The sequence below is a fragment of the Accipiter gentilis genome, chromosome 20, assembly GCF_929443795.1.
Source record: "Accipiter gentilis chromosome 20, bAccGen1.1, whole genome shotgun sequence".
Taxonomy (NCBI): Eukaryota; Metazoa; Chordata; class Aves; order Accipitriformes; family Accipitridae; genus Astur; species Astur gentilis.
In genome coordinates this window covers 12,646,625-12,661,163 of record NC_064899.1, presented here as the reverse complement: position 1 = coordinate 12,661,163, position 14,539 = coordinate 12,646,625, and the positions used below count along the sequence as shown (strand labels likewise).

The 14,539-nt window shown below is 39.9% G+C and overlaps 1 protein-coding gene across 1 annotated transcript in view; it reads right to left on the bottom strand.

The window, feature by feature from the left end:
• Nucleotides 1-14,539, bottom strand: part of PHLPP1 (PH domain and leucine rich repeat protein phosphatase 1) — a 140,161-nt gene that overhangs the window by 35,127 nt on the left and 90,495 nt on the right. The window contains exons 4-6 of the mRNA XM_049823786.1: nt 13,084-13,250; nt 2,005-2,151; nt 1,227-1,457 (exon numbers count right to left, since the gene is read on the bottom strand). Of these exons, the coding sequence (XP_049679743.1) occupies nt 1,227-1,457; nt 2,005-2,151; nt 13,084-13,250 (545 nt within the window). The remainder of the gene's footprint in view (nt 1-1,226; nt 1,458-2,004; nt 2,152-13,083; nt 13,251-14,539) is intronic.

Sequence of the window (14,539 nt, the reverse complement as noted above, 5' to 3'; positions counted from 1 at the left end):
GCCTCCCTAGTGAGGATAAGGGCAAATACCTACAGTTCTGTTGCTGATGTTGCTTTCAAAGAGTTGCCCTCTGTGTAACAGTTGTGTTTTCAGAGCAGCTACATTTTCCAGTTAAAAGAACATGGGTAGTAGGTCCCCCCTAACACCACAGCCTACTTTTACTGTTTTCAATTTACAAGCAGTGCTTCCTTCTGATTTTACCTAAGCAAAGCACTTCACTGTGCAGCAAGTACAGTTTACAAACATGTTTGACATTTACGATTCCAGGTAGCGTGACAAAGAACCACTGTTCACCGCTCGCTGCAGAAAGGATGCAGCGGACAATGAGAGGGCTGGAACTGCACCACTGGAACTCATGGCCAGCTCAACCACAGCATCCCTACTCTGAGGCCAATTTATTGATTTATTTGCTTTTAACATACATACAAAGACACAGACATGTTTTGACCTCACCATAAATGCTTCAGAACTCATCCATCTATTTTAGCTATTTTCTTAACTTATGCTGGCCCTTCCTCAATTGCAAAGTCTGACAGCTACACAGCAGTATGGTACACTAGGTTTTAGCTTGAATAGCTGAACTAAATGATTCCAAAATTCATTGTTGTTTGGACCTCATGGTCCAGGCTCTGAACTGAGCCTTGCCCAGCTGATTGCAGAGGCTGGCTTCCCCAAAGACCATAAGAATAAAGAACCACCTGATACCAGAGCCGTTTGTAATAAGGATCTGTTCAGACTCTGCTGAGGGCATCAATAATGTTACTCATGGTGGACTAGGTTTTTTAACATACCAAGAAGTATTAAAATACCTATTTTTGTTCTTTCACCTTCACTGCCCTTCTCTTCATCTCACGCATCTGTAACATTTCAGACAGAAGCTTTTTGGGTCAGGGACTATCACTTATATCATATTAACACTGCAGCAACAAGAACTGCAGGAATCACCAGTGTCCCAGGCTTTGCTTTGTTTGATCTTCTGGTGTAAATATTAATTCCCCCCCAAACTCATTTTCCTATCTATTGATCCCCCTAAATGCTACCTCCTCCTCAAAGAAGAATGCTAAGTCACGGCAAGTGCTGTGAGTTACATAATACTGCCAGAAACATGGTTCAATGGACTAATGCAGGAGATTCATACCCCGGGGGCTATTCTGACAGTCAAGGAGAAACCCTTTCAACACCAATAATTCAGACCCACTTGTTTTTAGCTTTTTCCAAATACCTACCTTAGATCCACGTGTTTAATATGAGGCATCCTTTTTAACACCTGTAGGTTCAGGGTATTGATGCAGTTTCCTGACATACAGAGCTTATCCATGGCAGTCAGCTTCTCCAGCACCCCCGGAATGTCGGTGAACTCATTGAAGGACAGACTCACGTAGCTGAGCTGATGCATATGCTCCAATTCATCAGGAAGGGACTGGAGAAAGTTGCCGTCCAACAAAAATGTCTGCAAGCTATTAAAAGTGGGGGAGGGGAAGGGAGAGTCAAGAAAGTGAGTGACTTGTTAAATCACATTTCCTCCCTATAAACACACAAATCTGCTGCAGTTACAGTGACATAAAATATACAAAAGGGCAGAAGAAAGAAAAATGTTACAGAATAACAACATCTGCTACAGAAGGTATCGAGCAAATAATTAAAAGCCTTGGCAACTATGTAATGTAGGCTGTATTAGACAGTTGTATCATATCTTCAAACATCTCCAGAACTGTGACTTGTGTGATGGTTGAAGCACATAAGCAAGGAGGTTTAAAGATTTTCTTCACCGTGAAGGTGACCTTTGTGTCAAATGCTGGGGACTGGCAGAGCTTCGAGACACGGTGTGCTTCCCCTCCATCCGCAGCTCACAACTGCTTCCATACAGATCTACAAGACAGTCTGCTCTGACAAAACCCTGTAAGTCTGAACTGTTTCTCATAGCAAAATTATGTACAGGGTCATCAAACTACTCGTTGCCTTTATTATCAGGCCGTGTACATTAAGTTTTAAGAAAGTACTTGCTTGTGCATCTCGCCTACAACTGTCGGAACACTTCTGAGGGCATTGCAGGACACGTTGAGTTCAGTCAGGGTTGGGATACTGCAGACTGCCAGTGGGAAGTCTCCTAAATTATTATTGGAAAGATTAAGGCTCTTCAACTTGGTGAACCTACAATGAGATAAGAAAAAATAAAAATAAAAAAAATGAAGGTGACAAATAAGTGGAGCATAAACCACACCAAGTTGCCTTGCAATAATTAATACAAGGTAAGTTTGGTTATGTAAATACAAATTACATGCATTTTTAGTTTATGTACTCGGAACAACCAGGGAAGCTACTAGACACTCAAGTTCAACACCACTTGCAAGAGTTCACTCACATTAAGCTGGCACAGAGAAACAGGCCTCCCTGAACAACACGTTAATGTATTTTCCTATAAGTGTAACAAAGAACAAAACCCTTGCCATTCTTACGACATATGTTGTTTCTTCTGTGGCATCTCATCCTGTAGTACAGCACTGCTATTTTTCTGAACACATTACTTGCTAGTAAGACTACCCTAGTGACACCAGTTACAAAGTGGTGGAAATTTTCAGCCTATTTGAACACTAAATTTTTGTGGTGCTGCTCAGATCCATCCATGTGAGCAGATACTGCCTTTCAACCAAAAATTCTCATTAGAATAGGTGGGTTTGTATACAACTAGGAAACGTACTGAATTAAAGCAGAATTTAGCAAGACTTCTGTAGTGACAGAGGCAAATCCTTACACTCTCAATTAAGTACAATGTCAAAGCTCACACAGATTTAAAAATTTTGTCCTTGATGTGTCACGGAACTCTTAAGAGCCTCTTGGTTTATTACACCAGCCAATGAAGCAACTTGCATGTGCTTGCCTTATTAAAGATGACCAAGACCATTTGAACAAAAAACCCAAGAAAGGGACAATCCAATTAGCCAGCCTGAATGTTCAGCAATGTTATTATGGTTGCCTAACAACCACTGGGAGGTATGCCTAAAGGCAAGTAAAAGGATGAATGAAAAGATCTGTGTCAGATTCCGATAGATGGGAGGAAGTTTCTTTTCTGGCATGGTTTACACCAGGACGTTTTATTTGGACTTCATTTTCCCTTCGTTAAGGCTCAGTCCTTTATTTGTGCGAGCAGGCTTTTATATAACACGGCGATGGAAGCAAAACTGCACCTATGAATGCTGCTCTTCCACATGAAAGCAATCTCCAACAGCATGTGCCAGTGCATCCACAGCCTCTGCATCGGCCCAGCGCATTCTTACCTCGAAGGACTTTGTCCTCCCCTGACCAGAAAATATGCACAGAAAATGCATCAAGCATTGAAACATTAAGAGTTTCAACACCAGAAGACTCTTAAAAATCCTTACCAGCTACTGCAGTCAACTGGCACACACCTTTACTATTGCCTAAATCAAACTCACCTCACTGACTAAAACTCAATGTGAAAATATAAGTAGCACCTTTGTATTGTATTTCAATGGGGGTTTTAAGTGAAGTGTGGATTCTACCCCAAAAGACAGACCGTAAACACACTTAACGTTTACACAGGCTTGCAGCAAGCAAGGAAATGCTGTGCTCTCTATTGGTATTTTGGTGCAAAGATGACAGAAGAAAAAAAAAAAGGGAAAAATCATGGCCAGAGTTATCACAGATTTTGAACACTCTGTGCCATGCTGGAGGCAGAAGAAGTTTGGAACAGAGTTAGATGGAGACTAAATGAAATCTTGCAATCAAATTACTGCTGCAGGGGAAAAAATGCTACTGTGCAGAAACAATGACTAATGCATCTCTAGAGGGAGAACTGTAAAATAAAAAAGAGGCTAGGGTAAGGTAGCTGATGTTAATGAGGGCTGCTAGCCAGAAGAAAAATGCACATTTTAAACACTATACCTTCATATTCCTCTATTTTGAGAGAAAGGCCTTAAAAATCTTGAACCTAGAACTGAAATGCACAATCCTGCATTTATCTTGAAGATAACTGTAGACTTAAGGCCATAGATATACTGCCCTGAAATTTAGCGTGATTCTGTGGTGGAACAGCTGTCCCACATCTTCCTCAAAGTCAACTGCAAATGCAAACAAGAATGCTCTAAGTAGTGGACTCCAGGGCCTTTAGAAATTACTTTTTTTTTTTCAGCATTTAGGTAAGTGCAAAAATAGTAGTAAGACAGGAAGATTAAATGAAATTAACTAAGCTGCTGGAGAAACATCAAAATGTAACCATTCCAATTTTCAAGTCAACCATGAAAAAAGAATTAAACACATTTAATAATCAACACCAAGGCTACAGCCCTTACCTGTGCCACTCTGGAGTCTCAGAAGAGCAGTCTTGGGGCTTTTTGCCCACTAATAAGTGAAAACTACAATCTACTAGAAGACCCCAAATACAATCTTGAGATAAAATTACAGAAGATCAAACTAACACACAGAGGGTTATGCGGTGGTGGAAACTAAGAAATACATTAACTAACTCCAAAGCAGTGTTCAGCTTCAAGGTTTCCTGCACACATTCTTGTGTATAATTGTCCTAGGTCAAAGATGAAAAGAAAAAAAAAAAAAATCACCACCAACGCCACCCCTAAATGTATCTGGATTACACCTCTTATTCCTCTAATGTATGTTTTAATGCCTGTTACTAAGGACACAAACTGAACTGGTTAACAGGTCTATACAGTAAGTAAGGGAGAATGAGTAGTACAGCCAGTACTGCATATACTCATACAGAAGCTGAAAATGCACATACAAGTGTATGTCAAATAATCCACAAAGTAGAGTTCATTGTTAAATCACATTTAAAGAAAAGCTGAAAGACGGACACCATAAGCTTAGTTAAAGTTAAGAGATTAATTTAAGACAACTGGCAGGAAAGATATATTTTCTTCCTCCTTTGTAAACATGTTAATTTACCAAATGCTAAAGGCGCATTTCTTCTCATGGAGCACTGTCAAGTACAGAACATTACTAAGCCAAACTAGCAGGCATTTGCTCACAGTTAAGATCTAAGTCTACCTCTCGTCTTTGGCCACTCACTTCCCACGATCCACACTGCACTTCCACTGTGGAGAACTGCCATGCTGCACGTTTAAAATGCTGAATTGTTTGGAGCACTTCTTCTGTCTAGATAGACTTACGGTCAGTAGCACCAGTATCATTTGTAGCATCAATATAAATAAAGTAGGAGAGAAGTATTGTACAGACTCAAGTTTTCTGTTGCTGCGGAGTTTACACAGTGTCAGGCTTTAAATATATTTTACAGAGTAACATCTTTGCTGTTTTCTCACACTCAAATCTTTACTCCTACCAGAAGCAGGGGCACACATCAATGCTGGCCCCATGGCATTGCTAGAAAGAAGAAAAGGCCCAACATCTCTTGTCTGAGGCATGACAGTGTAACAACCTCATAACCATACATATGCTTTCCTTCCTCCTCTCCCTCCTTCCCTGGTTCTAGACTTTTGTTATCTGTTAAAAAAGTCAATCTGTAAAACTGCATTTCTCAACACACTTTGTTCAGTTAGCTTACCAAGCTTTCTATCGTAATAGCCAATATATAAACACTCACTTCTCTGACCAAAAGAGTCTTTAAGCTAGAGCAAAATGTTGACATGTCAACCCTTGGGTTTAAACATGCAATATGACTGAACACTAATTGCCATAATTGAGCCCCAAAATGCCCAGTTACTTAATCCTGAAGCTGCCACTTCAGGAGTGGTTTTAGTTTGACATACAGAAAATGAGGAGAGGGACTAACAAGAGAAGTTTGTATCACAGCAAAGCAATGAACTGACACACTAATTTCAAATTCAGATCTACCCAATGTGCACAGCAGAGGAATTTCCATTACACAGTACAGCATTTTGGTTCCACTATGTTTGAAGCAGGGGGAATACTATATTTGAACTGGCCATTCACTGTCATTGAAACGTAGCCATAGCAGACGCATCTGACAAAACCAGTCTTGCCCTCCTCTTACCAAAAGCAATTAAAAAGCAGTATTTTCCTGCACCCAAACCAGAAGACATGGCTTAATAAGAGACTCAGTTTAAGGAAAATAATCACTTCCCCAATACTACCTCCAGTATTTGGGCTGTCTCATGACTATGCTGTGGTTGCAGTTGAACATCGTTTCAAGCAGCAGCACAACAGTCCCCCAGCTTCAGCACCATGTCCGAGCGGATCGATGGCACTTGCCTCGCAGCACTGTGGCCCCAAGTGCTGGAACTGAACTACAACTTGCCACTTCCATGAATGCCCGCTACTTTGGCCACTAACTTAATCATTAAGAGAATTTCCATATAAACCTGACACACCAATTTCCTCCTTGGAAACAAAAGGTCCAATTTACTGCCTTTTTGCAGTTATGTCACATTCCCCATCCATAGCCTTATTGCCTAAGGGAGCAGCTAGCCTAGTGCCAGAAATACTGTCATAGCGTTTCCCTTCCCAGAAAGGTGTCATTGTAAAAGCCTTAAATTAGACAATGAAAACAAACTATTCCAGCCCTCTTGCCCTGCTAATTTGTCGAGACAGCTGAATATAGGTTTCTGCAACAGCTAGGGAGATTCAGTTGGATACTGCAGGTGAAGGCTTTGCCTAACTGAGGTCAGGATCAGCCCGCCCCAGCCTGGGCACAGTAGAGTTTTCAAGAGGTAACAGAGCGGAGGAAGGAGGAGCTCTACTGGTGCCTTCCACTCCATCTCTCTGGACAAGACTCCTGTTCATCCAGAAACCAGGTAGCTCATGTCACACCACACAAAAATAGATGGAGTAAAGTCATCTCAGGAAAGAGAAGCTCACTTAGTTTGAGGGTAAAGATTGATTCTGGTCAAGTCAGAAGAAAATTAAACGAATTCACCCATTAATTATCAATTTCTCCATTAGCTGAATGAATAAATGAAAACAGAGTTTTAACTGAATTTTTATTTCCTTCTTCCTTTCTTAAACCCCATGGGGGAAAAAGAATAAGAAAGAAAAAAAGGAGACTGATAGCTGCAGTTTTGGTATCTTCACTACCCTTTATGCCAACACACCAGGAACAGTCATCCCGATATTTCTCCCCTCTACTCACATTTAAAACAATAAAAGGCACAACAGCCCTGGCATACAGACTTCGGTCTATACACCAAAATTAATTGGTAGATTGTATTTAAAAAAAAAAAGAAAAGAAGAAGAAAACAGACTGCACTGCACAAAAAGGATTAACCTTAAATCTAGGCAGTTATTTCTCAAAATGTACAAATAATCACAGATGTTAAGTCAATTTCAGACTACCTCCAAACTTAGGACAATAATAAAGCTTTTATTGTGTTACATAGTTGGTAAGAAGACCATAAAGACAAGAAAAACAAAAAATATATTTTGTTAGTGGAAACAATCCGAGCCTACATTACTGTACTTGGCAGTTCTCAATTTCTGCACATAGCTAGCGCACACTGCTTCATTAGGGGGAAAACACTGTCCCCAGAGGAAGAACAAAATTCCTAGGAAAAAAGTTAAAATATATTCTCCTTGTCTATACTGGAAATATATATCTGAAATACAAAAGCATTATCTAGGGGTGGGCTTACAAACTGAATCCTATTTAAATACAAGAAAAGAAAACTCTTAGCTTGGAAGCTGTACCAGAAAGCAATAGACAAGTAAATTGGAGTAGGCAGATACACAATAACTAGATTCCATAAATATGTTCACTACTTTTTGAAGCATTACTTAGAAGAGATAATGCTGTACTTAGCCTAGTAGTTCCACTAAACTGAATCTTATTAATAACTGCAATTTCTACTTTTAGACTACAGTATTTTTTATAATGCTATTTTATAGCATATTTCTTAGTGCCACCTGTTTTTCTACTGCTATTAAGGAGTTCACCATTCCAACTTAAACAATCAAAAAAATCCAATGTGTCTCAGGCATTAAACCAATTCTGCAATCTTCCTCACTTAGTCACTTGTAGTGACTTGATTTTGAAATTTATTTTTCTTTAATCAAATGTCACTGATTTTTGCCAAGTATTCACATGAAGGTACTTTCTTGAGTTCAGAAAGGTACAGGAGCTATGTCGAACATAACCAGTCATGAAGATTTGGAAAGATGTAGTAACAAAAGCAAACTCTTCCTTCAATGTGTTTACAAGCTGAGTAAAACAAAGGCAGTGAAGTTACATGAACATGTTCCAGGTGTTGTCTTTAGTAATATAAATAGCAAAAAATATTCCAAGGCTACAGGGCTGAGAAAACAAACGTAGCACCAGAATATAGCAAACACTGGTTGGAGTTTGTTACTCATAGACCTCTGGTTGTCAGTATCATGCCAACTTCTTCTTGCCCTACTGCTTAGATGGCTATGCTTCAGTCTTCAGCTTCCAGTGAAAGAGGAGAAACAAGTATAAAAGTAAGGTTCCCTGGCTCTGAGACCATCAGAGTGTGAGAGAAAGCTCCCAGCATCTTCCCACACCATGGAGCATGCAATAGCACTCCATTCCCTGCGGTAGCATACTCCCAATGTTAGCTGAATTCATTTAAATAACTTCAATAAATGTGTGCATTTAAAAGCAAATTCCTTTCCAGAAGAGCATCCTAAAAAACCCCAAACAAAACAAAAAACAAACAAAACCCTCAAAACAAAACTCCAAACAAACACACCCCCCCAACCAACAAAAGAAAACAAACAAACAAAAAACCAAAACATAACCAAAAAAAAAAAAGGGGGGGGGGGGGGGGGGAGAGAAAGCTCACATCTTTTCCAGTGCATCTACTGGCAGTGCCCTGTGGGGCCTGGCAAGTGGGAAGATGTATGTTTGGCATGTCATTAATCCATCCGACTTTCTTTGCTAACCTCAGTTTCATACACTAAAAGCAATAATCACAAGGAGCACTTCAATGCACTTTGAGACCAACCAAGTGGCAGGCTGGAGACTTTTTTCCCTGCTCCTCAATCTCTATGGACAAGCTAGGATCAAGCTACTTCTCAGTCTAATTTCCAGCAAGCTTGTCTGCTGGGTTTACACCAGATAAAACCAGCTACCCTACAGTTTGAAGTAGCAAGGGATTTCAGAAACACTTGCATCCCAGCATCTCGGAGTCCTCTAGCCTTCTCATACCCTATAAACTCAACTTCAAGTTACTGCCACTAGCCCAGAAGAGTTGCAGCTGAGTTGCCAGAGGGGACAGTTCATTTCTAGAGAGGCTCTGGGAAAAGATACCAACAGATCTGAAGATAAAAAAACCATATAATCACTGTTAATAATTAACAACCACAATCAGAATAACAACTGGTTCTTCAGATAAAATTGGCAAGCATCATTTTGTTTATTGTTAAAACAAACTTTGTGGCTTATTCTATCCCTTCTTTCTTTCTTTCTCCGTTTGTTTTTTTGTGTGTGTTTTTTTTTTAATCTGCAACAGGCTTATATTAAAAATCCACATACTGACAACTTACTTTTCAATATTAACAAGCAAACAGTATTCTTCATGCCAACAGTTTTTTTCCAACAGCACCGACTGAAACAATTATGTATAAAGTGTGCTTAGCCCAGTGAAGCAGAGCAACAGTAAATAAAGACTACTGTTTGTTCATTTGCTTCAAACCTAAAGCAATAGTACTCTGCAAAACTAGTAAGCCTGAGCTCTTGCTTACATTTCGGAACAAGAGCTGTGAAGTTGCATTGTAGATAAGGGGAAAGTGAGGTTTCAGAACACAGTGTACATATAAATCTCAACTTTATGGTTAAAAAACATAATCCAGCAACCAAGATTAAAAGAGCGTAAGCAATAAAATCTGTGACAACTTAAGACAACAGAATGTCTTCAGTCACTCCATTTGCAGTATACAGGAGCTAAAATACCAAGGGCTTTAAGGCAAATTCTGACTCAATGGGGATATTATCACAAGACATGACAGACACTTCTAATACTGCAACAGCTGGGCAATCTTTCAACTGGGCAATCTCCTCTCTCCCCCAAAAGAAAAACACCGTTTCCTATCATTTTAAAACAGCTACTGTGATAGAGAACAAGTACCAACATTCGCTGTGGTTTTTTCAACATAGATGAATTTTCAGACTGCCTACTTTCATATGTAGTATGAAGTATGTATTCCCTGGTAAGTAGGAAAAAAATACAGGTAGCTGTACGTACCTTTCAACATTCACAGTTCAGTTACAGAAGTTCACAGTTGAAGAGTATCTACAGCAACAGAACTTAAAGTTTGAGTGGACAGTAAAGCAAGTGAAAGTGTAGCTACTGGGAAAAAAAAGTGTATCTACACCTCTGTAAACCTTCATGTGGTACCAGCAATTTAGTTCCCGAGATGGAGATTTTTCACTTATGCCACATAGTGAGCAGGACTAAATATTTGAATCAGAAATGCAATAAATTACCTTATTTTAACAAGTGAAAGAAGTAATGGCATAAGCAAAAGTAGGAATTCTTGAGTTATTCCCAGTCCATTCCTGACTGTACCTGCCAAGTCAGTGCATATGTCAGCATCTCATTACTTTGACCCAGCTGCTTGTAAGTCTACTCAGAGGGTAGATGAAAAGTAAGTATTTTCTTCTGTCTTTGACATACCTCTCGTTTTGAAATCCAACATTCATGAGCATTTGTTAAACTACCACCTAAAGTGATTTATTAAGAGGAACAGCTAGCACCAAGAGCTGCTTACAGCAAGACAAATTTTCCTAGACTGCCTTGCTAACCAGATTTTAATCGAAAATTGTACCAGGAAAGGTAGGTGTATAAATGCCAATGCATTTTGTTCACAACATTCAAGCACACAGTTATTTTTGAGCCTTAAATACTTCTGGGCTTGATTCACTGGTGCTGTGCCCTGTGTGCGGCTGCAATTTAGCAATTGAGAATTTGGTATAAAAGCCAACAGTACCAAACCAGAACAGCAGAGATTTTGTACTTGCTTTGCAGTGGTTTGAAAGAACATGGGCAAACAAAAAAAAAGACTTTTGGTTTATCCAGTCAAGTTTTACCTCATGTAACCCCCAAAAGATCTGAAAATGGTTTTTTGAAATTACATTAAAAAAAGAAAAAAAAAGTCAGACAAATAACAACTTGTGTTCGCAGGAATGACTGCGCTTCCCTTACTTTGCACATGCTTTCAAACTGGGATTCACTAATAATTTTGGAAAAATACAGCATTCCCTTCTTGCTAGATTTTTGTGTATTTACTCACTACAGAAAAGCAGACTTACAGTAGCAGTCGAGCTGGCTCAAAGCTTTTTGGCAGCACAAGTAAAACTCAAGTTTTCTCACCCTGAGGGGAGAAGCCAGCACTGTGTTTCTTAGGGGAGGAAGGACCACAGCTTGGGAGACCACTCCAGGACCAGGCTCGTGCTTTTGCTGTGACGGGAGGCACAAGATAACTGATGGAGCACTGCTCTTCCCAACCCTCAGCGGGAAATACCACCTCACACAGCCCTTTCCACTGGTGCACCAACGGGAACAGCAGCAGGAGCTTCCAGCTACTCACTGCTTGGGCGATGCCACCTGTGCTGGGTTAACACAGGGCTGGAGGACATCAGCAGTGGCAAAGGCACCATCAGTGCCAAGAGGCAGTTCACGAGGCACTGGCTATGATCCACTGAAACGTGTAACCTTCCTAATCATTAATTTTTTTGCTCCAGAAGTTCACAGACCTTCCCCCAAGCCTTCCTGACAAGCTCAAAGCAATGGAAGCAGGACAGGCTATTACTCACTGACAGAATAGGACCTGCTCTCAGAAAAACAAAACAATGCTTTGCACCACCCTCAGGCATATGCCACTTCTCCAGATTTTCCTAATGCAGAATATCAGAAAACAGGAGAATTTTATTTGGTCACCTGAACTCTTTCACTCTTACATGTTCAGGCTCACATTAGCGAGAAAATTTTTAACAGTTGATTAACTTTCAGCAAGACTCTTCAGCTGTTCCTACAATTGCAGTACCAAGAGAACATTAAACAGACACTGAATATTGCCCATCACATTATTTATAAATTCTTTCTAATCCCAAACAGAATTAGCTGTATGTACATGGACAAAATACAATCAAGTATTTCCTGTACACTTCCTGATACTTAAAAAGGATAAATGATAAAAAAATCATTAAAATAAAGGCATTCGTTATTTGTCCACATTCATCACCTAACTTATGCTGAAATTCCACTTGCTATCTGGAGAACTATACTGACATTCACAGAACATTTAATCCAGTATTCCTCTCCAGACTGTGTTCATAAGCTCTTGGAATCACTGCCTGCTTTGTTTGTGAAGTAGACCTGCTGGGTTCATTCATCTTCCATTATGCCAAATTTTTTGTTTTTCCAGGACAAAATTGGAATTATATAAAAATACAACAGCCCGCATGATCCATTTTGTATTTTTCAATTGTTTTTCAAAGAGGAATAGATTTAGAAATGTGGTTTAAAACACTTTGTTTGAACACGACCATCCACAAATACAATCCTGAGGTACTCTGCAATTCAGTTACCACTGAAATTAAAATCACAGTTTTATATTCAGTATGGAAGCATTTATCTTTCGGAATACAGAAAGCCCACTGATTCCACAAGACACATACATTAAATCATTCAGATCACCAATCGTGCTGCTGTCTACCCATTTGTTATATTCTTGGATGATCTGCAGGGGAAAGAACAACTGGAAGGTCACAGTTACTAGGAAAAAAGAACTAGGGTTGAGCAGACTAGAAAGAGGACAGGAATCAGTTTGAATTTATTAAATCAGGGCTTTCTTTGCTTGGGGGGGGCGGGTAACAAAAAACTTCACGTGAATTAAAGACTGAAGAACTACAGTCTGGTCTCAGTAGGTATATAAAAACCAACACATTCTGAAAACTGCATTTTGGATTGAAAATAGCCTTCTATTTACAAGAAAAACATTAAGTTTCTTATGAAAGCTAGTCTGTTTCTAACACACACAGTTAACCAGTTTCTGAAGCGTTACAGCCAGGCCAATCCTCCACAAGAGGAGGTACTTATTTTTTAGGAAAGTTCCTGCAGACCAGTGGTCACTTGGCTCCAAGGGCAGAGGAAGACCAGTAGTACCATATCACTTTACCTTTGCAATTCACTAAGCGCTCTACTTGTGGATGGGCTAGGGTTTAGCCTCAGGAAGTTCTGCTTTAAATTGAGATGAGTGAGGTCTTGGCTATAAAACAGGTTGGCAGGCAGGTGCTCCAGGCTGCAGCATGAAAGATCCACTGAGCTTATGCGTTGTGATGCAACCTGGAAGTCAAGAGGTACACCAATACGTTAATACTGTAATAAAAGAAGAACACTTCCTTCACCTCTACTAGCACAAGATAAACTGGTTTTAAGCACAGCAGAAGTCAGTGTCGGCACACGTAGCTGGTCTAACATGGTTTACACCGTTGCTGCAAGTTATGCCATGATCTCTTGCTTTGTCTCAGTGCTAAAACCAGGTCCACAGATGGCTAGCAGGGGGGAAAACGCAAAGGTTTGTCAAACTAGAGTGAAATGGATTAATTTTCATAAATGAAGTTATGTGATACTCTACAACCAGAAACAAAAGCCAAGAGATTTTACATGAAGTTTGGTTTAGTCCTTTAGTTAGCAAGTAACAGCAGCAAAAACATAGTGCAGAAGTATTCTATATTGCTGCATGACTGGTCAGTATACCCAAGTGAGTGGTGGCAAGGGGATAACAGTCATCACCCTGTCTCAGTTTCAAGGGTCAAAAGCAGGTATTAAATGGCAGAAGAAAGGGTTATCCCATTTATATCTTACTGGCGAAGAACCCCATCACAGCAGCGGCAAAGCACTGAGCACTCATCTCTTCTCAATGAGTTAGAAAACCATCCAAGAGTGATAAAAATGTGACAAAACCAAAACTGAGATTTGGGGGTTTAATACTGTTTTCTAGAAAGGAGAAGGTAAACCAAACAGTCTATACAGGCTGAAGAAATCGTACCACCTAGCACTACGTAGAGCTAGCATCACTCCACAGAGACCTATAGGCAACAAATTCAACTAACAGCAACTCTGCCACTCACCAAATCTCTAGGATACAGCTAAGTGAACTACATCCTGCTGCTTTACTTATTTATTACTCTTTGTTTAAAAAAAAACCAAAAAAACCCCAAAAACCAAAACCAACACTGCAATGTAGAATTCTCATATTTTCTGTCCAATACTATTAAAAATATCCTTTCATGAAATAGAGTCACGGAGCTAGCTACATGACAAAGCACCACCACACAGTAGTACAAGGCAGTGCAGATGGTGGGCAAGGAGGAGGGGTCAAATGCTAGAAGGATGAGAGGCGTTTTTGGAGCAGGGATGGCTTAGATCAAAGGAGGAGAAGCAAACAACTTCACTATTTTAGACTTCTGGGACTACACAAACAGAGCTCAAATGGTTACATGTTCTGTCAGCTGCTCATGGCAAGTGAAGCAAACATTTCATTTTGTCATTGGCACTTTTACTGGCCTCACACGCTAGGATTCTGGAAGTACAAACACCACGTCTCAGGGACAAAAAGAGGAAAAAAAACC